Source organism: Heterodontus francisci, chromosome 4 (genome assembly GCF_036365525.1).
Source record: "Heterodontus francisci isolate sHetFra1 chromosome 4, sHetFra1.hap1, whole genome shotgun sequence".
NCBI classification, from domain to species: domain Eukaryota; kingdom Metazoa; phylum Chordata; class Chondrichthyes; order Heterodontiformes; family Heterodontidae; genus Heterodontus; species Heterodontus francisci.
This window is the reverse complement of record NC_090374.1, coordinates 69,225,421-69,251,163: the sequence shown is the minus strand read 5'-3', so window position 1 is coordinate 69,251,163 and position 25,743 is coordinate 69,225,421. Positions and strand designations below refer to the sequence as shown.

General features: G+C 43.1%; 1 protein-coding gene across 1 annotated transcript in view; it reads right to left on the bottom strand.

The window, feature by feature from the left end:
- Window positions 1-25,743, bottom strand: part of adgrv1 (adhesion G protein-coupled receptor V1) — an 810,104-nt gene that overhangs the window by 379,364 nt on the left and 404,997 nt on the right. The window contains exons 65-72 of the mRNA XM_068029668.1: window positions 21,645-21,793; window positions 20,824-21,025; window positions 20,056-20,275; window positions 17,343-17,582; window positions 16,000-16,149; window positions 12,612-13,067; window positions 9,592-9,735; window positions 6,439-6,610 (exon numbers count right to left, since the gene is read on the bottom strand). Of these exons, the coding sequence (XP_067885769.1) occupies window positions 6,439-6,610; window positions 9,592-9,735; window positions 12,612-13,067; window positions 16,000-16,149; window positions 17,343-17,582; window positions 20,056-20,275; window positions 20,824-21,025; window positions 21,645-21,793 (1,733 nt within the window). The remainder of the gene's footprint in view (window positions 1-6,438; window positions 6,611-9,591; window positions 9,736-12,611; window positions 13,068-15,999; window positions 16,150-17,342; window positions 17,583-20,055; window positions 20,276-20,823; window positions 21,026-21,644; window positions 21,794-25,743) is intronic.

Below are 25,743 nucleotides of genomic sequence, written 5' to 3'. Positions count from 1 at the left end.
TCAAAGGTTATTGGGGGTAGATGGGAGTGTGGAATTCGAGACACAAATAGATCAGCCAGGATCTTACTGAATGGCGGAGCAGACCCGAGAGGCCGAATGGCCTACTTCTGCTCCTAATTTGTATGTTTGTATCATGCCACAGGGGTCCACAAAGACATGGTGTATGAGATCCATGCCAGCTGATCAGTAGTCCTCCAGAGCGTTGTCCTTGCAGAGACCAACATGCCTTGGCATCTTTCCCTTTGCTCTTCCTCTCGGAGTATGCACTAGTGGCCCTCAGTGCCCACCCTTGCAGAGAACCCAGCACCCAGTGCTATGGCCACCAGAGCATCTCACCCAATTCTATGGCCACCCCGCACCTCTCACCCAGTACAATGGCCACCCAACACCTCTCACCCAGTGCTATGTCACCTGAGACCAAGCCCACCTGACACTGCCACCCGTGACCAAGCTCACCTGTGCAGAGTGTACAGCATTGCAGACCGACAATGGTATCTGCTCCCTCCCTTCCCCTATCCAGTGCCCTCCCGTCGTGGCACATGAGGCCTTCTTACCTCGGTGCCACCACCTCGCAAAGGCTGGGGATCTAAAGGCACATGATCCCCGCCGTCATTGACTCAATTCCAAAACTGCCCCCGCCATTGAACTGCAATCAGTTCCATGCAAATGTATTACAATGAGCAGTTCACCAATTTAAATTACAGTTCCGTCGTATTAGGGTGACGATGCTGCCTTGGAGCTTTCCCGCCGCTAACTAAATTCAGAAACAATGTCACAACATTGGATTTCCGGGCGACTGTGTCTGAAGTGATTCTCAGGCCCCCCCACACCTCCATTCCCACTCCTAATGGCCTCAATAAATTCTGCCCTTTGTGTACAGGATTGCTGAATTTACCCGATTATCCTTTATATGTTACCATAGGTACTTCAAAAGCCTTTCCCAATTATACTCCTTCAGCTGTTCCTTTGTTGAACCAGTTTTCAACTCACAAAAAGTCTTCCATCTAACTTTACAGAAATTTAGAAACATTTAAAGAAAAAGATAACGAGTTTGAATATTGGAACTTATGAAAAATGGGCAAAACAAGGTCCAATTTCAGGAACCAATATTCTGTGACCCAAGGATGCCTGCAGAATATCAAAATCAAAATCAGGACTCGTGTAGCCACCTAAAAATAGGCATTAAACCCCTCGAATATGTAAATGAAGATTACAATCTGGTATGTTAGAGGCATCAATATGCCGTTGTATATTACTCCAGAAGAGGAAAAGGTATTTAAATACAGTAATATCTACAATGTAGAAAGCTTAGCTCATGTCTGTCCAGACAGCATCCCCGATAATTTCACACAATCCCAAGTTGTTCACACTGTTGGCACAGATCAATGGGCTTTCCTTGAAGGGTTCAAACCATTTAATTTATCCCATACAGCTGAGCCTGTGGATCTTTTTTTTAAAGGAATAAATAGTTTACTTTACAACCACATTTGAACGGAAGGTATGGAGGAAATTTTAACAAGGATGGGGAGGTAGGCATGGGTGTGGGCATGGGGTGAAATCCCCAAAAAATTGGCGTTGAATCGGGAATCAGACATCATCCTGCCCACTTCCGGGTTTGACCCAGACAGGATTGGAGGCAAACGGAGAACCCCCTTGCAGCTGTTGAGAAACAAATTAAAATATTCAGATAGGCAATTAACTTTGACTTTAACCCAGCATTCTAGCTTTAACAGTCAGCAGACAGGTTCCCCAGCTCTCTATGTCTCGCCAGGGGTCATGAGACAAGTGCACAGCAGGGAGTGTTTACTTAATGACACTGGCATGCTGGGAAGGCTTTAAAGACAGAAATCGGCATGCTTGTGGCTCGCCACAGTGAAAGACTTGTGCTTACAGGATTACTTCTGTCAGTCTGAAATCACTACTTTGAGAGTCAATTGCAACTTTTTGGAGTTACTTTCAAGTGCTTCGGAGTATACTTACCTGCATCTCAACTTCCTTGCTGTCAGTCTTCACTGCAGCATGGGAGCAACATATGCAGCAGTAGCCTGGACCTCTGAGGAGCAGCAACAGGATCTGTCACACCAGCAGCAGAACACCAGGAGCATCTGCCTTCTCCACAGCCAAATGCTGTTCTACAGGACAGAGGGGATTGGCAGAGAGCTCCTGTTCGAAGGAGATGATAGCCCTGCCTCGGGGTCTACATGCTGAGGGTGATTTTCCTCAACGTGATAGAACAACAGTGCCTCAGGAGGCTCAGGCTCTCACAGAAGGACGTGACAGACGCCTTCAGCCACCTGGAACCAGACCTCCTCCCAAGAGGACCAAGAGGCCACGCATTGCATGTAGCCATCAAGGTCACGAGAGCCCTGAATTTCTTCACCTCCGGCTCTTTTCAGGAATCAGTTGGAGACATCTCCAGGGTATCACAGTGAGCTGCCCATAATTGCATCACCCAGGACAATGATGCCTCGTTTGCCAAGGCAGTCAATTAAATCAACCTTGATATGTATGAGGCCAGTCACACCAAGAGGACTGTCAGCTTTGCTGTGTTGTAGGGATTTCCACAGGTCCAGGGAGTGATTGATTGTATGCATGTGGAAATCAAGGTACCCTCAGATCAGCCAGATGTCTTCATGAATTGGAAGGGCTTCCGCTCCCTTAATGCCCGGGGAGTTTGTGACCATGCAAGGTCATTATGCGTGCCTGTGCCAGATAACATGGGAGCTGTCCTGATTCCTTCATTCTGCACCAATCACACTTCCCGCAGGTTTTCTTGCCAGCCTCAGCAGCTGGTTCCTGGAAGACAAGGCCTAACCACTGAAGGCCTGGCTGCTGACTCCTGTGGGAAGCCCAACCACTGAGCCAAAGGAGAGATATAACAGGAGCCACATCGCCACCAGGGCAATAATAGAGCACATGATTTGTCCGAATGCTTGTGGAGCTGGCTTCAAGAAGGATACTAGTGTTTGTCCGATGGTCCTCCTATTGAATGCAAAGGATGTGGTGAAGGCATTGATGATGGAATTCATCATTATAACTCTATTAACATTGGTATAAGCACCCAACGGAATGCCCTTTTGCAAATAAGACCATTTTTTGATCCATTTTCTCTTGTGCCTAAGTGGTGTAGCCCCTGCGGCTTCAGCTGAGATGGAGGCAGGCTGCTCGTTCTCTTGCTCTGGGAGATGAGATGCCAGTGGCGAAAGTCCTCTGGTTTTTGAAGCCCATGGGAGCTCTGCCAAAGACTGCCCTACATATACCCTCAGTCATCAGAGGACAGGAGGCAGCTTGTGCGGCTGTGTCTGAAGAGGGGTCAAGAGATGAAAAGTAGGGGCGCCTTGAGAAGAGTCCCCATTGCCATGTGCCCTTTCTCTATCTTCCCTCTCATGGCCCACCTGCATTTCCCTGTTAGCCAAGAGCTAGAGGGCACTTCGCTGCATGTCACAGAGTCATAGACTCAGTCATTTATAGCATAGAAGGAGGCTATTTATCCCATCAAGTCCATACCAGCTCTCCTCAGAGCAATCCAGTCAGTCCCACTCCCCCATTTGATCTTCGCAGCACTGCAAGTTTATTTCCTTCAAGTGCCCATCCACTTTCCTTTTGAAATAATTGATTGTCTCCACTTCCACCATCCTTGTCGGCACAGAGTTCCAGGTCTACCACTCGCTGCGTAAAAAAGGTCTTCCTCACAACCTCCCTGCATCCGTTGCCCAAAACCTTCAATCTGTGTCCCCTAATCCTTGTACCATCAGCTAATGGGAACAGTTTTTCCTTGTCTAACTTATCTAAGCCCGTCATTATATTGTACACCTCTATCAAATCTCCCCTCAATCTCCTTGGCTCCAGGGAGCACAAACCCATATTTTCCAGCCAAACCTTGTAACTAAAATTCCCCATTCCTGGAACCATTCTGGTAAATCTCCTCTGCACCCTGTTAAGGACCCTCCCAACCTTCCTAAAGTGTGGTGATCAGAACTAGATGCAATACTCTAGTTGGAGCCTAACCATTGCTTTATAGAGGTTCAGCACAACTTCCCTGCATTTGTACTCTATGTTTTGAATTATGAAGCCCAAGATCCGGTATGCTTTGCTAACCACTCTCTCAATATGTCTTGCCACCTTCAAAGATCGTTGCACATGCACCCCCTGGGTCTCTCTGTTCCTGCACACTCTTTAGAACTGTGCCTTTACGTCTATATTGTCTCACCCTATCCCTTCTGCCAAAATGCATCACCTCACACTTCTTTGTATTTAATTCCATCTGCCACTTGTCTGCCCATTCTGCTAGCCTATCTATGTCCTGTTGCAGGCAGCTCGTATTATCCTCACTGTTTGCCACTCCTCAAAGTTTGGTATCATCAGCAAATTTTGAAATTCTATTCTGTGATCCAAGTCATTTATATATAGCAAAAAAAGCAGGGGTCCGAGCATTGACCCTTGGGAAACATCACTGTTTAAAACAACCATTTAGCATGACTTGCTGTTTTCTGTCCATAAGCCAATTTTTTCATCCAATTGGACATTGACTTTCCCATACCATGAGCTTCAATTTTGTTAACCAGCCTTTTATGTGATACTTTACCAAACACTTTCTTAAAATCCATATAGAACAACATCCACTGCATTCCCTTCATCCATCTTCTCTGTTACTTCATCAAAAAGTTAAATTAAATTAGTCAAGCATGGTCTCCCTTTTACAAATCCATGCTGGCTATCCTTAATTAACCTCGAACCTCTCCAAGTGTCAGTGAGATAATGAGGCAAGGCTTTTCTCCATCTTGTGTAAAGTGGCAATCAGAATGCGCATGTCATTGGTCAGGGCCAGCATGCATTTGGTGGCCTCCTGTAACTGATGCTCCATGCAGGTGGCCACTCTTCCCATTGGGGTAGACATCAATGCATATACCTGAGGCATCATTGCATTCATGCTAGAGATGAACTTCTCCAATCTCTCTCCAAGGTTGTGCACTGCCTCTGAAAATGCAGACAGTAACACACACATTTCTCCTTGATGCGTCAGAAGTTCACTTTTCATGCCTGGCCCCCGAGGTTCAGCATCTACATCCAGCTGATCAGAGATTGGACTGTCCTGCGCCCTCTGATGGGGACACTCCACTGCGATCCCAGTCTCCATCACCTGCTCCTGCTCACATCTGATGTGTGTCTCACCATGTGACAACCAAGCTATCTCTAATACAGGACCCACTGAGCTGACTGTATCTGCTCTGATGGAGGGTGTGCATGAGTCATGTGATGGTGCCTCCTCAGAGTGTTTGCTCACCTCTGAGGACTCCTCAGCCTACTCCCTCATCATCTCTTCCATCACCTGTGAAAGAACTGTGGGAGATCAAAGACCTGAGTAAGTGCTGACATTGTGAAAGGGTACAAACTCAGCATAGTGTATAATCATGGCAGCCCAGTTAGTGGTGACATCAATGCAACATGAGTGACTGTTAAGTGTCAAGTGACAGTGCATCATCTAATGCTGTTTGTGGGCCACACCCATCTCTCCATCGCCGATGCCCACTGCCACCCTGCCAATCTCTAGGGTATTCTCCTCTGATGCAGTCAGGGCGGCTATGGCCCGGTTCTCTGCCTCTCTCTGGAGTTGTGGGCTCTCTTCTGCTGCAATGAAAGAAGGCAGAGATTCATGAGTGTGTGATGTGGAATGTGTGCTGAGGATGGAATGATAACATTTGAGGAAGGTGACTATGAGAGATGAGTGCAAGAAGGCAATAAGATGAGTGTGATTGTTCTCTGTCGAGATGGAGATTTGAGGGGGTGGTTAGAGAGAAAGTAATGTGTGGAACTGCTAGTTGTGTCGGTCAGAGGAGTGCTGTGCAGGAGAATGTGAGCGACTCACCTTGCTGGATCCAATGAGGTTATTGTACCTTTTACAGCACTGTATCCAGGTCCTGGACACCACACTTCTGCTGTTCACAGCCTGTGCTACTTGCAGCCACGACAGCTTTGTCAGGCTGGCTGGCCTTTTCCAACAGTCCTCAGGGAAGAGGACTCCTCTTCTGTTCCTCACCACCTTCATCATGACCTCCAGGCAAGAGACAAAGAATCGGGGGTCAGCCATCCCGTGCCTCTCTGCCACCAACAGGACTTCCTGTAGCCATTCAGACCCTGCCAAGGTCCCTTTAAATAAAGAGCCTTCATTGACAGATTGTGCACCTGATCCTGCCCTCTCTGATTGGTCAGGAAACTTGGAAGTGGTGTGCTAGCGCCATGGTTGAGTTAATCAGACACAATAAAGCCCGGTCCAGCAACAATAGGGTTCCCAGCTCACTACATGCCCCAGCATTTCACCAGGTCTAAGATCTGAAAATCTGCCCCATGAGGCAGGTCTGTGAGAACTGCATAGTCCTGCTAAGTTCACTACATATATCTCACTATTAAGTCCAATAAACTGTTATCAGTTGCACTTACCAAATGCAGGTTGGATATTACCAGGTGTAAACTCGGCAGAAACCATGCCATCAGGATAGCCACTGCTCCACTCTGCAACAACAAGTCCATACACACCTTTCCTTGATATTACAACCCAACATGTGCCAGCAGAAACATCTGAGACTTGAAGAACCAAAGACTCAAAGCCAACCTAAACAGAACAATAACATTCAGCAATCACAGCGACTTTTGAGAGCTGTAAAACTAAGATTGTAAGGAATTAAATATAAACAACTTCAACAAACAAATGCCCATTTCTTATACGTGTGTTCTGTATAGAAACAGAAAAAGTACACTTTTGTTACTCTAGGTAACAACTCATGCATTTCAGATTTATTGACAATTCATAAATCCCTTGAAAGTACTACTGCACAGTGTGCTATGCCAGAGTTAAATTACACAGTAGGCATAATAGGATGACTATCTGCCCAGTTCTTGAATAAACAATCTAATTAATCAGTGATAAGTCCAGAAATTTTTCAAATAAAAACTCAGATTTTCCTCCCACTAAATTGCAAATCCAGCCCTAAAATCATATTTTAAAAAAAAGTTAGAAGTAATTTATCCCTTTATTCCATCCATTTTTAAGATTAATAAAGTTCCCAATAAATTTTCAATATTCAAACCCTAATTCCAGCCCTTGCCCTGCCACAATTCTACCCACCAATCTGATTTTGAAATGTTCATAAGGTGACAATCCAAGCCATGGTCATGTATAAATACCCCTTTCACACTCTGAAATAATACCTTGAAAATATTAATACTCCTGAATAAAAATTAAATATGTGTACTTGGATCACAGGTGTAAGGTTTATTGGGTGGATTTTAACCCTATCCACCCAGTAGCAGAAAACCAGGGGTTGAATTTTAAAGTGACGACACAACCTTTGGTGGTGGCACCTGAAGTGAGAGCTGTCGCTGCATGAGCGAAATGCAGCCAGCCAACCATGATCATATAGTGGCCAGCCAATTAAGGATGGGGAGGCAAGGGCCAGTGCAAGCAAAGGCCTGAGGTGTGGAAAGGGACATTGGTGGTGTCATCATCTCACGCAACAACAGGTGCTGGCGTTTTATTTAAAGGGCCATCAGCCCTGCATTCACACCTTCCTGAGTGCCCTCTGATCCTCCTGGACCTTGTCTACTGCCTGTGCTGCATAATAGGCAAGGTGCTGATCGCAAGCCTGTACTGGCCTTTCTGAAGGAAGACCCAGGGTGGTCCAAAGGTTTAACGATACATCCATGGAGATTCTCCTCCAAGCTGCAAGGGCAAGGCGGATGGTCCTCTTGCTCAGGTACAGGACGTGGAGACCTGCCTGCCTGACCAAGCAAGCCTCGACAGAGCTAAAAACAGAAAGTGTTGGAAATACTCAGCAGGTCTGGCAGCATCTGTTGCACATTGAGCAAGTGGAAGCCCTTCTGGTTAATGAAGTCAGTAGGCTGGTTTGGGAGCCTTGATGGCCCCATGCTTGCAGTCGACGACTCCCCCTGGGCTGAACTTTATAAGCCCGTCACTGATTTCGACAGTGGGCGAAGAAAATGGCGGCCTGCCCATTCGGCTCGTACGCCAAAGTGCCGCTGTGATTCCAAGCACAGCGACTCATTTTAACGGCTGGGGTGGGCCACCCCCACACCTCCCCCACCCCAACCACATGGAAGGGGCAGGCTGTCCGTTCCCGGCAATGGCGTCAGCTGCCTGTATGCAGGTGCTGATGCCATTTTTAAAGGGCTATTAGCCCTACTAGCATATTTAAATATTTGAAGAATGATTTAATGAAATTAAATAAATACATTATTATAGGAAGAAGATATTGAATATCATAACAATATCAACAGGATTATGAGTTGAATATGTCACTTAGTTACTAGTGGATTAGATAATAGGATCTGACGAAGGGAGAACAGCATGTCTAACAACAGGCCTAACCATCAGCCTCAAGAAAACGAACATCATGGGACAGGACGTCAAAAATGCTCCATCCATCAATATTGGCGACCACGCTCTGGAAGTGGTTCAAGAGTTCAACTATCTAGGTTCAACTTTCACCAGTAACCTGTCTCCAGATGCAGAAATCAACAAGCGCATGGGAAAGGCTTCCACTGCTATGTCCAGACTGGCCAAGAGAGTGTGGGAAAATCGCGCACTGACACGGAACACAAAAGTCCGAGTGTATCAAGCCTGTGTCCTCAGTACCTTGCTCTATGGCAGCGAGGCCTGGACAACGTATGTCAGCCAAGAGCGACGTCTCAATTTATTCCATCTTCGCTGCCTCCGGAGAATCTTTGGCATCAGGTGGCAGGACCGTATCTTCAACACAGAAGTCCTCAAGGCGGCCAACACCCCCAGCTTATACACACTACAGAGTCAGCGGCGCTTGAGATGGCTTGGCCATGTGAGCCGCATGGAAGATGGCAGGATCCCCAAAGACACATTGTACAGCGAGCTCGCCACTGGTATCAGACCCACCGGCCGTCCATGTCTCCGCTTTAAAGACGTCTGCAAACGCGACATGAAGTCCTGTGACATTGATCACAAGTCGTGGGAGTCAGTTGCCAGCGTTCGCCAGAGCTGGCGGGCAGCCATATAGGCGGGGCTAAAGTGTGGCGAGTCAAAGAGACTTAGCAGTTGGCAGGAAAAAAGACAGAAGCGCAAAGAGAGAGCCAACTGTGTAACAGCCCCGACAAACTAATTTTTCTGCAGCACCTGTGGAAGAGTCTGTCACTCCAGAATTGGCCTTTATAGCCACTCCAGGCGCTGCTCCACACACCACTGACCACCTCCAGGCGCTTACCCATTGTCTCTCGAGATAAGGAGGCCAAAGAAGAAGAAGATATAATAGGATCATGTACTGGATATTTAATGGATTTAATACCTGTACATCTATAAACTTACTGAATAATCAGTAATGCAAGAGACTTCTGCTAATTTCCTCCAGTGCAATCACTGTTTTGATAAAATACTGTAAAGCAAGAATGACTGAGAAGTATCTGAAAGCCATTATTACACAACTTAATTCAAGTAAAAAGGTAAGTTAAAAAGGAGTAATGAATCCCATCTGAAATATTTAGCTGTTCAGAGGTCAAACAACTATCAAGATTTTTCAATCCAACATATAGATCTTTAAAAAAAATTACCTCAGAATTTGCTGCCTCTTCTGGAACAAATATAATGGCAGAATCTGACCCAGTGAACAGTCGGGGAGGAATGGAAGTATTTTCACTCAAAAGGCTCACTTTTATTAATTCAATAGAAGCATCAAAATCCAGTCCGAGGAAAGTCTAATGTAAAAATGTAAAAAGCTTTTAATCAGTAATCATACTTGACTTATAGAAACTAACATCCACTACTCCTCTGCCTTACCTCAACAGTCTTGCATGCGAGACAAGCTGAAGGACACTTTGCAGTTCAGCATCCTAACATCTTGCAGTTAGGACTTCCAGGTTTTGCTCCAGCTTACTGCATTCACTATTTATTATGGGGGTATGGGGTTGATGCTATCACAGTGCAGAAAAAAAGAGTGCTAACAAGGCAATGCAGCATTTTTCAAGGCAAAGAAAAGAATACAGATCCTGATTTTCTCCCCCCATTTCAGCTAAGTGCAGGTCAAGTGGATTGCATCCCAAGTGTGAATTTCTGGATGCAGATCAATACGCCAGGGCAGATGTTTCCCTGGCATAGCCTCCCCGAGAACAGCCAAGCCATGGCAAGTGGGGAGTAAAGTCAGCTACTACTGTAGTGTTGAGAAACCTGGGGCTGAATTTTACAGGGCCTTTGAACATAAGGAACAGGAGTAGAGCATATGCCCTTCAAGCCCACTCTGCCATTCAATAGTATCATGGCTGATCTTGGGCTTCAACTCCACTTTCCTGCCTGCTCCCCATATCCGTTGATTTCCTGAGAGACCAAAAATCTGTCCATCCCAGCCTTAAATACATTCAACGATGGAACATCCACTACTCTCTGGGGTAGAGAATTCCAAAGATTCACTACCCTTTGAGTGAAGAAATTTCTCCTCATCTGTCCTCAATGATCGTCCCCTTATCCTGAGACTGTGCCCACACATTTTAGATTCAGTGGAAACAACCTCTCAACCCTGTCAAGCCCCTCCAGAATCTTGGGTTCAGTTTCAATGAGATTGCCTCTCATTCTTCTAAAATCCAGAGAATATAGGCCTAGTTTACTCAGCCTCTCATCATAGGACAACTCCCTCATCCCAGGGACAAATCTAGTGAACCTTCGCTGTACTGCCTCCAATGCAAGTGTATCCTTCATTAAATATGGAGACCAAAACTGCGCATAATGGATTTTATGAGCTGGCGGCGAGTTCCAAAATTGATGGCCCGCTCGCGTGGGCCACACGTCAAACAGCTGCCACAATCTCAAACATGACGGCTCATTTAAATAGCCAGGGTGGGCCGCACCCCCCCCAACTACATGGAAGGGGTGGGTGTCCGTCCCCGGCAATGGCTTCAGCTGCCTGTGTGCAGGCACTTGCCCATTAAACTTTTGTGTGGCACCTTATTAAATGTCTTTTGGAAATCCAGGTATGCTACATCTACTGATTGCCCTTTATCTACCCTACTAGTTATATCCTCAAAAACTCTAATAAATTTGTCAAACACAATTTTCCTTTTGTAAAACTATTTTGACTTTGCCTGATCATACTATGCTTTTCATAATTGTTAAGACTTCCTTAATAATAGATTCCAGCACTTTCCTGATGACTGATATCAGGCTAACTGGTCTGTACCAGTTTTCTCTCTCCCTCCTTTCTTGAATAGCAGTGTTACATTTGCTAACCTCCAGTCTACTGGTACCGTTCCAGTATCTAGGAAATTTTGGAAAATCATAGCCAGCACGTCCACTATTACTGCAGCTATCTCATTTAGAATCCCAAGATGTAGCCCATCAAGTTCTAGGGATGTCAGATTTTAGTCCCCTAAGTTGCTCCAATACTTTTTCTCTACTGATTAATTATTTTAATTTCCTCACTCTTTTTAGGTGTTACTCTCTATAGTATGCAATTTGTGTCTTCTATTGCGATGACAGACACAAAATATGTGTTCAATGCTTCTGCCATTTCCTCATTTCCCAGGAGGCAGGAGGGCTGGCAAAATGGCGTGAGAAGGCATTGTGGTTGGGGAATGGGGGTGGGGGCTGCCCAGCATCTTCCTGCCGTCACCCCAGTGGCTGGAAAATTGGCCTGCCCGAGCCCAATTGAGCCACTTAAGTAGCCAATTAAGGGCCTCTTCTCGCCTCCGCTGGCATTTTGCAAGCAATGGGGGGGCTCTCTGACACGTGGGGAGACTGCCCGTTAAACCCTGATGGCCTCATAGTGGGTTTTGGAGGAGTGTCTCCTTTTTGGGCAAAAAGGGGCCCTCTGGTGGCAAAGGCTGCCCCCCACGGCAACCCCCCACCTTACTGTTGCCCCCACTTACCTGGCTGTGAGGGCACACATCGCTGTGTCATCTTCCTTCAGGTTCAGCCTCAGCACTGGCTACTGCTCTCGGTGGTGCTGCTGAGCTGCTGGCCCTTTGATTGGACCGGCAGCTCTTGGGGGTGGGCCGCCATCCTTAATAGGACAGCAGGCCCAGCGGCTGCCAATTAATTGGCTGCTGCCTATAAAATGCAACCCCAGGTCCCACCACTTGCCGAAGCAGGATCGCGCCCCTGCTTTCAGCCCCAGCGGTGGGGCCCCTGCCAGCTCTGGAATATCCCAGCCCTGGAGTAATAGTAATGGCTGTGGGTTGCAGGACTTCTGGGTACTGTCCAAATGGTAGCCAGATGAGCTCAAGCCCAAAAATCTCCATTAGACCTCTGTAATAAAAAAGTGTCACTTAGCTGTTTCATCCTTCACAACCTTCCTGCTGCTCCTTTCAGATCTTCTGATCTGAGGGAGGCCGAGCGCAAGATCCAACACTTGCTTCTTCTGAAAGCTCTTCGTGAATGCATGCCCAGCATACCAGCAGGAAATGAAGCAGAAGGCGAAGGAGTTTGCTCAGCTGCCTGTTCTTTCTCCCACTCTGAACAGACACTCTATGTCCACTCCCATCAGTAAAGCAGTTGTGAAGGTTCCTCACCACACCTCAAACATAGATAGATTTGTCCAACTGAAATATTCATTATTTTTTTTACTTTAAGCTGTTCTACTCACCTGATTTGTGATTGGCACTCTGGCAACAGCAAAACTAGCACCATCTCTGACCAACACAGTTCCCAAAAGTCCATCTTGGCCGTGAAAGATGAGCTTGTATTCCACAATCACATCTTGAAACACCCCACCATGTCTTGTAATATTAACCTGAAAATAGCGACTTAAATCACTTTCAACAATCACCGTTTGCCCATCTGAGTAGACAGCAAACAGGCCGTAAGGGTCATCGTTTGCAGGAACGTGAAATCCTGAACTGTCCTTTTTTTTATTCAAATCAGCTCCTCCTTCCACAGAAGTCAGTCTAATTATGTAAACTTCATCTAATTCTGGAATGTCATCAGCCAACAGCTGAACATTTATCACTGCATCTTGCTGCATATCTAGGATAGTGACTGTGCCGCTGATTGTTAAAAAATCTCCTGTCATGTCAGAATCACTCTTGAGCTTCCAGTACACCTTAAATCAAGAATGAAAGGCAGTTAGTAATTTGAATTGAGAGTAGCATTACCAAGTGTAGCAAAAATGTGTTCCATTAAATTTGACATTTAAACGTGTACATTCCTGATGCTGACTTTTTTTTTGCACTTTCCTGAGTAAGTTAAAAAAAATCCTGCTTTGAAGAAAAACTGCTTAAATATTCAAAGGGTAAATTTCATTTAATAAATATCAATCAGTAAATAGATCTCATTGAGAGTCATAGTTAAAAACACTGTGCATATCTTCAGGCTTTAAGAATATGATCAAGCCCATTCACTGAATTAATAGAGATTAAAATGTGTAGAAAATGTTCAGTACACAAGTAAAGCACGTTTGCTGCTAGTCATATTAAGCGGGGTAGGGAAAAGAAACTTATAGTTTCAACAGTGACACTTTTGTTCCTTGGCTTACCAGTCATTGTAGGTATGCAATAAAATACTTTTATTTAACTTTTACAAACATAAAGTTCGTGGTTGTAGGACTTTGGAGAACTTAACAGTACTCTATTTTCTCAGTTTATGTACCATATAAACTGTCACATAGGTCACACTTTCTGTATCCAGCTCAGGAAACTATCAAGTTGGGAATGATTGTAGGTAGATCTTGCTCTTTGTTGGGGCCCAGTATTCTTCTTAAATCTTGTTCACTGGGGGAGACTTTTCTCTCTTGGGGTTCATGTGCCTTCAGTGGATTTGAAGTTCTATGAGAAAGAGAGGGAGAGCCAGCCAGGAGAGGTCTTTTCAGTCCAGGAGCAGACAGGCATTCTGAGTTCAAACTATTTGTACAATTCAGAAAAACCCAGGTTGTCAAGAGGGTTAATCATGTGACTAACTGGTCTGACCACGTCTGTTTGTGGATTCTCTAGTCTTAGCTGACCCTAGAATGTCTCTTCTTCCATACAATACCTGGTGCTCAAAGTCCATTGTGGATTAAATTGATGCAGGGAATAGCCCCTTTGTCCATAAAGTTCATGGTTGTAGGACTTTGGAGAACTTAACAGTACTCTATTTTCTCTGTTTATGTATGATATAAACTGTCGCATAGGTCACAATTTCTGTATCCAGCTCAGGAAAGAATCAAGTTGGGAAATGAGTTGACAACATACAAAACAGTTGGCATGAAATAATTAGAAGTAATCAAGTGACTGTTAACAATAGATACGCTCTACTACATTTATGATTCAGTATGTAGCTGATCCACATTACCGAAGGGGGAATAACCTTAAAATTAGAGCTAGGTAATTCAGAAGTTCAGACAGAGGATATTAGAAATCTGGAACACTTTCCTGCAAAAAGATGTTGAGGCTAGGTCACTTGAAAATTTCAAAACTGGGATTATTTTTTTGTTAGGCAAGGGTCTTGCGGGTTATGGAACCAAGGCAGGTAAATGGAGTTAAGAGGCAGATCTATAATGATCTAATTTAATAGCAGATCAAGCTGAATGGTCTACTCCTGTTCCTATGTTCTTATGTTCCACCCAGGGGATAATTTCAATGATAATCTGAAGTGCAGATTTAAGGATTGCTACAAACATCCAGAAATCTGGTAATATTTAGCCAAAGGTCATGCTGGAAGACACGAGCGCACAGACCTCAAGTCAACAGTGTGTCAACATCAGACTAAAATTATTGCTTCAACAAAGCACTCATCTATTGCTGGCTCTTAAACAACAGGGGACAAATGATAAATGTGTCCATAAGCATGCTTGTGTATTGAATTATGAAGCCATTCCTACAGATTTAATTGAATGCGAATCTTTCCTATGTTTGCATGTTATGATCAACCTCATACTGAAATAGCTTGTACTATTATTATAATGGTCATTCCTTAGGCCAATTCAAGGCACATGGAACTCACAGCTACATGGAAAGAAAACATGAATAGTAAAATGAAAGAAATTTCCCAACAACTGGTGTTAACAGAATAAATGACTTCACAATAACCAGTGGCCACAAGGTATTTGCTGGTGTAGCACTACCTGACACTTGCAGATAGCACGAAAAGAATTCCAAATTCACATAGAATCTAAAGTTTCAAAGACTCATGTCCCAAATCAAAAATATCTGTTATGGGCTTTTGTTTTGCCAACTCAGAAATTATATTCACAACATATTAGGAGGAGTGTCAGGATTAGAACGTAAAATATATTACCAGACATACTGCTCAGTTTCAAAATACAACTAATGTATTGCCACTACCCAACAGTTATCCAATGCCATAACAAGTAAAAAGTAAACAAGAGATGAGCATTGATTTGGAACACTTCTGATTCACCTAAATCCATTGTTGATTTTCCATTACCATTGTTCACTCATGGAAATTCTTCTCTTGGGGCTGTTTAATAATATTGAAGATAATGTGGTAAGTGCAACTCTTTTTATTGCTGAGCAAATATTAATGTGTGATACAACTAGGCCAACAATATGATGGGGGTGGCAGGGGATGGGGGGTGGGGGTGGTGCGGGAGGAGTGTCCCCTGCAAAATTAAGTGTAAAGGTCTGAGAGTTGCATTCAGGGCATCAGAAAATTATGCAAGTAGGTTGAGCTTGCATCATTTGATGTACATTGCACCTGCATGATGCCAGCTGGTGATGCAACACTTTCAACCCCATTGTTTACTTGCAACTCCCATGAAATGAAAAATCTGGTGATTTAGATCTTTGAAGCTGGGAAATGGAACAAAGATTATGAGCAGCTAAAAGATACGAAACAACATAAAAAGGATGTTCATTTTCATAACGCTCACTCTGCGAAGCAGTGATCATGGCAGTGTTTTCCATTGTGTCATATTGTTCACCCTTGTGCATTGTATGATATGCAATTCTATGCTTTGTGAAAGTATTTCCACAATTAATGAAAACATGTTCAAGCAAATCAAAAAGTAAAAATAATGTTGCAACTCATTGTATTACCTTTACATCCCCCATTGTTCCTTTAGTCCTTGTAATAAAGAACATAATATTTAACAGTTGTTCCTGATTAGATGGCTCCAGGTAAGTCTTTGTATACAAAGACTCCTCATTAAACTGAACTATTCCATTGGGATTTCCAAACTTTTGTATCTAAGGAATGAAAAAAAATGAATTTTCACAATTGCTGAAATTAGAAGATTATTGATTATCTTCCTCAAAAATTAGTTTCACTTATTTCAAACCCTGAGTAGTCTCAGGTATGCAAGAATTACCTCACCACCAACCCCAGCCACATCCAAAGAAAAATCATCAATCTGTATGCAAATATACATTGAAAAATTATTTGTTGAAATTAAGAATCATTTTACTGTTGCTGATTAAAGAGCGCAGCATAATGGACGCAACATGCTAGAGCAATAAAATATTTGTGCCACAGCACGACAGGCAATGGCTTCAACCCTCAATGTTGTTAAATTCAACCACCCTTCTGTGCAGAAGACCTCATTTTTGCTCACAGAAACAGAGGGGAAAGCATTCGAGGGTGCTATAACACATTCTTAGCAACTCATTCAAGAGCAGTATAGATGGGATCCTGGGAGCGGGGAATGCCAGCTGCTGGTTCAGCCCCATAATGGTAAGTACTCCTGGAAGATCAGAAAGGGAGAGTGGGGGGGGGGGAAATTAAGTAGAAATATATCCCCCCAAAAACTGTTGCTTAGGGTTATACATTCAGAATAATGATAATTGTAAAAAGGTGAAGCTTCTGAATAATGCATTATTTAAAAAAAGGTCTGAATGAAACAACAATGCCACAAATATATGCCCTAAGTAAGGGCTTAACAGAAGTGGGATGTTGGGAAAAATGTTTTGTACTTATTCAGAAGCTCTGAATTTCAATTAATGATTTATAGGTTGTTGACATACAATAACCAGGGGGCATAGATTTACGATAAGGTGCAGGAGGGTTAGAGGGGATTTGAGGAAAAAAAACTTCACCCAGAGGGTGGTTGGAATCTGGAACGCACTGTCTGAAGAGTTGGTAGAGGCAGGAACCCTCACAAGATTTAAGAAGTATTTAGATGAGCACTTGAAACGCCACAGCATACAAGGCTACGGGCCAAGTGCTGGAAAATGGGATTAGAATAGTTAGGTGCTGGATGGCCGGCACAGGCACGATGGGCCAAAGGGCCTGTTTCTGTGCTGTATAACTCTATGATTCTATGACTAAAACATATCATATCAAGCCTGGAGTGCAGTGCAAATTCAATAGAGCAGATAATCAACAGGATTTTATATATGCAAAGAATAGTTTAAACAGTATTATTCATCCCACAATCACTTACTGTTAATAACACTTTTCCAGCTTTACGATCAATTTCTGCTTCACCAAAGTCCAGGCTTAGCTGGATGATGAAAGTCTCTTGTATTTCAATTTCTTCATGTGTTAAGATATTCAATTCAATTATTCTATTCCCTGCCTCCCCATCTCTAAAATAGAATGATCCATTCACAGGGTCACTTATGTCCGTGTTGGTTGATGATAAGATTGATTCTGAGTTTGGACCCAGAATGCTCCATTTTATCTAAAATAAAAAATGATAGAGAGTTGCAAGGATTACAGAAACATAACCAGGAGGAGACCAATTTAGTGGAACATTTTTTGACATTCTGACCTCCCACATCTGGCAGATGGAAGTGCGGGGGAGGGGTGGGGAGGGCAGGGGCTTACCTGCAGAAGCGCATTTTTGAATGTTTGACGTATATAATTTTCCAACCATTGTGGTCAAATAAATCATGCACTATCCACACCTAAATTTCCAATTATGGATAAGGCTCCTCACTAGTTTCAATAAAATAATAAATTACCATTGTTGTATCAAAATACCTTTGACATGTGGTGTGGTTCAGCCTAATTTGTCTTGAAGATATGTGCAGAAAGCCCAAATAATTTACTGAAAATACTGTGGAGCAAATTTCCTTCCATTGCACCAAAGGATGCCTCAACCATGAAGATTTTAACCGACACTTTATCTCTTCTAATTCCCACGCTTTTCACTTCTCTGCCTTTTAACTTCACTCAACCTCACCATTCACATCAACCCTTAACAAAAATCTATCGCAGTTTTGAATTTTCCAATTGACCTACACTCAACAGTTTTTTGAGGGAGAGAGTGCCAGATTTCCACTGCCAGTTGTGAGAAGAAATGCTTCCTGACGTCACAGTTGAACCTCTTCGCTCTGTTACGGCCCTCTTGTTTTGGACTTCCCCACCAAAGGAAATAGTCTCTCTCTCTACTGTATCAACTCCTTTCAACATCTTAAACACCTCAATTAAATTGCCCATTAGTCTTCTACACTCAAGGAAATACAAGCCTTGTCCATGCAACAGCTCCTTGACCTGGCTACACCTTGTCTCTCCAATGTTGAGATCTCAACCACTCACAGACTATCTCTGGCAATTCTTTATCTCCCTAACTGCCTACATCATCCTACTGTCCCCAACCATTCACACGTTGAAAAACTCTTTCCCTAGTTTCTCTTAGCAACACCATGGCTTCTTTTCACACTCATCTGTATCTATGAGCAGCTGGAGTTTGGGTAAAGTTTATTCTTACTGCCATGTTTCTTCTGCATTGCTGCAATCTCAGTAGTTTCAGGCTGAAGCTCCAAGGAACTTTTCCAATACCCTTTTGAAGAGTTGCACGGTATCCACAATCATTGAACGTTTTGGCTATCTATTCCAGAGGTCAATGACTGTGAACAGAAGCACATCTGAGCACTTGTACTAGCCTATCCAATTCACACAATCTAATTCCTTCATTATTTTAAGGACCTCAGCCATATCCCTCAATGTCTACACTTTCTGAAATTAACTAAAGGTCCTTAAACGAGGTATCAATCAAGTGAAAATTCCCTGATTTTTTTTCTAGGGCCTTGATATCCCCTACCTGTGAAAGGACCAGAACTGCATGCAGTATTCTCAATGCAGCTGAACCAAAATCTGGCACAAGGTGAAAACTGTACTTCTTGTTTTATATTTAATTGTTCTAAGTATATATTAATGATTCTTGGGATGGCCATATTTATTGCCCATCCCCAGTTACCCTGAGGGTTTTAAAAGTCAATCACATGGTGTGGGACTACAGTCACTTGTAGGAGTACAAAAAAACAACAACTTGAACTTATATAGGACCTTTAACATAGTAAAACATCCCAAAGCAATTCACAGGCATGTTATCAAACAAAATTTGATACTGAGCCACATGAGGAGGTATTAGGGCAGATGACAAGAGGTAGCATTTTTGGAGCATCTTAAAGGCAAAAGAGAGAGAGATAGAGAGGCAGCAAGGTTTAGGTCCTTGGCGGGTGAAGGCATGGCCACAAAAGGCGGAGTGTTTATAACTGGGGATGCTCAGGAGGCCAGAATACATCCTAATGCCTATTCACAATTACAACGGCCACACGATACTGATAATTAACCTTCGATGTTTCATAAAGAATTTTGCAGCTTTATAGTAATTTATGGTCTGATCATGTTAAATCAGACCCCTGTCTGTAAAAGATCCTGTGGTACATTTTTTTTTGAAGGTAAGTCATTTTTTTGTTTAGAGATACAGCACTGAAACAGGCCCTTCGGCCCACCGAGTCTGTGCCGACCATCAATCACCCATTTATACTAATCCTACACTAATCCCATATTCCTACCACATTCCCACCTGTCCCTATATTTCCCTACCACCTACCTATACTAGGGGCAATTTATAGTGGCCAATTTACCTATCAACCTGCAAGTCTTTGGCATGTGGGAGGAAACCGGAGCACCCAGAGGAAACCCACGCAGACACAGGGAGAACTTGCAAACTCCACACAGGCAGTACCCAGAATTGAACCCGGGTTGCTGGAGCTGTGAGGCTGCGGTGCTGACCACTGCGCCACTGTGCCGCCCTAATGAATTCTCCCAGTGTCCTGGCCAAGATTCATTATTCAACAAAACACAATAACCAGTCATTTATCAAGAATGTACAAACTATTAGATAGGATTAAGCTCAAACCTACTTCCAAATCTCCAGTAAATCCTCCAGTCCTTTCGAGCATCAGAGTTAATACCTGTGTTATATTGGGATTAGGGATGATCAGTTGGGTCAGGTTTAGGAATCTAATGACCCCACCGATGGAGTCACTTTTACGAATGGTTACTCTAGTGGTGAGTTGTGTTCCAAGTACTGCTCCTCCTGTTGCTGCTGTCAATTGAACTTCAAACTGCTCATCAAACTCGCTGCAGGGAAACAAACTTCAAATATCAGTCTGTCTTCCACTTTAAAACTGTGCAGAAAATTTAATCATTGTGCAAAAAGGTGAAACAGTACTCAGATTATCTGTTAGAAAATGTTCAGACACACTGTTCCAATGATTTAAAATAATTTTAAAATAACAAAGAATTTACAATGTTTAAATTCACTGCCCATTGCCAGAGCCCTAGATTTTTATTTCAGAAGCAGTTCAATTGTAGAATATATGTACTGTTAGGAGAGATGTCCTGGAGGAACAACACATTAGATTGCTGAATGTTAAACCTAGAGAATCAAAGTCTGCCTAAACCGTGAATAGGGAATATATGATGCTGTATTAATCATACGTTTTCTCCAGAATATTTGATTCAATAGTATGTTAAAGGCGATCCACTGAATCTGATTTAGGAATCTGATAAGTCTACAGTGTTTGGGGTGGGGTGGGGAGGGTCAGTTTAATAGATGGTTACAATGGTAGCAAGGTGTAAGTTTCAAACACTAACTTCTTGATATTTTAGCAAATATTTTTCCTTACCTTTCTGTGTCATCAATAATGGTCACATTGATAAAGCTCTGATTTTGTCCGTGGTAGAATATGACTGTAGCATTAGGAAGAACGTAGTCAATCCCATTTGGAGTTGCTGTGATAGCACGAGAGATGAAGTCTGCCGTGACGAATCCATATGTTCCCCGTTTTCTTATCAAAGGAATTCCAAATATGCCAATGTCTTCCTCAACTGTGTAATCAATTGCAGGGTTGATGACTGCTAAACCCTACTCTGTTCGTTAAATTCTACACTGGTTATGTTACTTAATTTTAATAAGTACCTTAAAGATTTGTGTTATATTTTTGCTCATACAACAATATATGATTAACAATATAATTCAATTATATATATATTAAACCATTAAATGTATTCAAATAATTGTCTTTCCTTTGTTGTTGATATCTTTCATTCACTTCCCTCTGTATTAGATAATACAATTCACTAAAAACATTCAACATTTTTGTACATTGCTAGGCTCAAACAGAGAATAAAATAAGTAGAGATTACATTGAGTATTCAGTTATATGATATTTGACTATACATTTTTACCAATAGTCAACTGTGGTTTATCATTCAACCAGCTTCAATTGATTAAATCACCATTATTAAGCCTCTACCTCAGATGTCATTACACATGAATTACATGAAAAATAGTGCCCCTCCTGATGAACATGGCCTTTGGTAAAATTGTAGTCCTGATTCTCTGAGTCACAATCCCTGTCAGCACAGCTCCCCTTGGGATTACGGGATCACAGTTTATATGCTTTCACCCTAATCGATACTTCATTGAGGAGAAAGAAAAACTTACCTTCTACACTGAGGAATTGTGGCTCAATTTCTATAATACCCTCTGCATTGTCATTTGTTTGTATTATTATCCTAACGGATGAGATGTTACCCAAAACAGGGGGTTGATCTGGCTGCAGGCCGCGATCTCCAACAGAGAAATCATGAAAACTGGTAAAATATATAAGGGTACATAAGTTTCTAATTTATTATGCGTCAGATGTAAACAAGAAAAACACACAGAATATTTAAATCCTTTTTCCCAAGCGAGTTACGATGACCTGGAATGCACGACCTGAAAAGTGCTGGAAGCAGATTGAATAGCAGCTTTCAAAAGACATTGGATATATATTTGAAAAGGTGAAATTATCAGGGCAATGAGGTAAGAGCGGTGGAGTGGGACTCATTGGTAGTCCTTTCAAAAAGACAGCACAGATACAGTGAGTCAAATGACCTCCTTCTGTGATGATTTATTCTATGATACTCCGACAAGGTTGACTTTGAGACTTAAGCCACTGACAATCCTTCTTGGTTTGATGTATTCTTACAGGCCATCCTTTTTGTAACTGAATTGGCTGCAAAAGCAGACCTTAGAGCTAGTTTTCAGCCAAAGAAAGACTAATTGGAGGGTGAGTGCGAGCAAGAAGAAATGAGAGAAGGAAAGCATTTGAACTTTTTTTGAAGAAAAAATAGGTTAGAATAGATGGTTTAATTTCATAGACCATCGTAAAAGCAAAGACGAAGTAATAAATTTAGGACAGCGGAAGACTGGGGAATGAAAGAAGATTGGAAGATAAAGACAGAGGGCTGAATTTTACTGACCAACCCCCGACTTTGGGGGTCGTCGCAGGGTGGCCTGGAAAATCCTCCCAGGAGAGGCCCGCCATGGGCCTTGACACTGGGAAAGCCCTGCCCCACTTTACTGGCAGCTGTGAGGCCTCAGGACACTCCCCCACCTCCCCGCCGTTCAGCAAAAAAAAACATTAACACATTTAAATAAAGTATAATCACAGCATAATTACTTATTTTTTCATGATGCACATCCCACGCCGATATTCCGGCTGGTTGCTGGTAGTCCTGCACCGTCAGATCACCATTCGGAGATCCGAGGCACAGCACCGGTGGGGAGGGGGGGAGGAGTGAAATTTTCAGGGTGGGGGGAGCGGAGAAAACTCCATCCATTGACTGAGGGGATGGTGGGAAGGGGTTGAAGGGCAAAGGTAAAAAGATTCGGGGGGAATGTTTGGGATGGGAAAAAAAAATTTGTGTGGGTAAGACAATAAATGGTCATGGGGGGGGGGGGGGGTGGAGAGGGGCTTTGCTCTTTTATTGAAGTTATAACTTTGAATGTTCCCTCCATTTCTGTTTAAATATTCAAATTACCGGTAAGGGCTTGAAGCCCTTTAAAAATAGTGCCGGCGCCTGCGCGGTGTCACCGGACGCCATTGCCAGGGACAGAGCGCCTGCTCCCTCAACACCATCGGGGGGTGGGTGGTTCAACCCTCCATGTTAATGAGTCGCCGCGTGAAATATCACGGTGGCTTCACAATGCGTGTCTTGCGTGTGTGCCACGGTGAGCTATTAAAATCCAGGTTGTGCAAGGTTTTATCATTTCTAAATTTTCATTTAATTTTTTTTAAATGTTTATTTGTTTAACTTATTCAGTCTCAGCATTTAATTCCAGCCAGCATTGTTATCACCAGATTACCTAGGGTCATTATCACATTGCTATCTGTGGGAGCTTGCTGTGCAAAAATTAACTGCCATGTTTCTTATATTACAACAGTGACTACAATTCAAAAGTACGTCATTGGCTGTACGGTGCTTTGGGGTATCCTGAGGTCATGAAAGGGGCTATGTAAATACAAGTCTTTTTCTTTTGTTAAACCAGCATAAAAAACACAGATAGTATAGCCAGTAAGCACAATTTAACAATAAGCGACATGGCTTGTATTTGTCTGCAAGGACATTTGTCATTGTCACAAAGGCCCCATAAGTGAAGATTTGAGGCACACTGTTGCTGTTCAGTTCGAAATCGATTAATTTGACATAATCAGTTAAATTCAACTGATGGGTCTGTAGAGTCAGAGATGTTATGGTGTTTTATTAAATAAATAAACATGAAAAAATATTTTTAAAATAACATTTTAAAATGGTAAAACTTTGCACATTCTGGCCGGGATTTTACTGAGCTCTCAACGTCAGACTCCATGGTGGGGGTGGCCGGGAGATCATTCCAACAGTGGCCCACCAGGGAGCCCGACTCTGGGAGTGCCAGGCACGATCTTCCCAGAAGCAGTGAGGCTCTGTGGCGGGCCTCCCCAGCTGGGCGACAGTACCTGGAGTAACATATTTAAATGAATGAAATTAACACATTTAAATAAAATCAACAGCAATCTTACCTCGGGCCGTGATCTTCCGAGCGGCAGCCGGCACTCACATGTGCCTTCACGTTCCTATCCAGGGAAAGCAGGTGCCACTGTGGTGGGGACGGGGGGAACTTATGATTTTTAGTGCAGTGTTGGGAGAGGGGAGGAAATGGGCTCTAATGCAAATTATTGGTGTAGAGGAGGGTGGGAAGGGGAGACCTCAGCATTTTGATTGGTTTGGGGGGAAAGGTCAAGTATTGAAGGTACGTGTTTTGTGGGGGGAGGGGGGTGCGGAGAGGGCGAACGTTGAATTTAACTGTTATTGGAGGGGGAAAGGGCGGATAGATTTAATCAGTGGGACATTGGGGAGGTGGTAGCCCATCAAAAATTTAAATCACCAGGCAGGGCTGGCTGCCCTTTAAAAATGGCGCCAGCGTCTGCACACAGGCAGCTGACGCCATTACCGGCATTGGAGAGCCCGCCCCCTCAACGTGATTGATGGAGGGGGGGGGGGGTGGCCCGACCGGCTCATTAACCTGGGTCGCTGCGAGGAAGATCGTGGCAGCATGGCGGACATTTATTTTTGCCAGACACTTGCATAAATAAGAGGGTACTAGCTTTGTTCATTCCAGTCCATGGCTGCTAAGAACTGTTTCTCTATCCCTTTGGCCCTTATCTTTGTTTATTGCAGTCCTTGGTTGCTAAGAACTGTCTGTCTGTCCCTTCCCGAGAGAGAGAAAAGGAACAGCTTTCTGCCAGGCAATCACAATCTATGCCTAATAATTCTATACTATTCCTAAAGGTGCTATTTCTTACAACGTAACTATATGCAAGCAGTGGGCATTAACTGAGGATTCACTTGTGCCCCTATAAATAGGAAGAGACTGAAACTGTGGTTGTTGGGTTAGGAGGTATATGTTATAATGTGTATCTTTGTAAACAAATGCTTATAAAAGTTCTATCTTCACTAGCTGGCTTTCTGAGGTATAAAAGACAGTGGGGGAATAAAATGTTATTATTAGCAATATTATCATAAACATCTGGACTAGATCATTAACTGTTATGGACTCAATCCATCCACACACCACGGATAAAAGGACCGCTTCTGAGGGTTCCAGCGCTTCCATGAAAAATTGCATGAAATTTACAAAGCTAAGGACTGAGAATTATTGCATAATCTAACATGTGTCTGCAAAATGAGGAATAATTATTCACACTAAGCCAAATTCAGCATACATTGACAGAAATGTGTAGCCAATGCTTGTTTAGGTTCAGTTCTATACAACGCTCATATTCACTAATATAATCCTCAGGTCAAAACTTGACAACTATATGCCACAAAGCTGTCAGTGAGACATTGGTATGACAAAGCACCCTGAATAAACTTGTAGTCTTAACACTGAAATTAAACTCACCCACTTGAGTAAAAGAGAAAAAATAAATAAAATACACATGAAAAGGGAATACAATTTATTCCACCTTCCTGCAGTCATGAACTTGTGTCAGAGAAAGGTCAATGTGTCTATTTTCTATAATCACATTTTTGTGAAAATACTAAATTATACTGGCCTGTAGAGACTGACAAAATGGAGCAGATGGAAATTAAGTGTTTTTTCCTTGATAAACAGATCAACTTTCAACATTCAGAAACGAAGGAAAAATGTCCCAGTACAGCCATAAAATATAAATATTGCTCTTAACAACCTGGACTAAAGCCGCATTAGCACACATTTTGTTTAATATGAAAGTAGC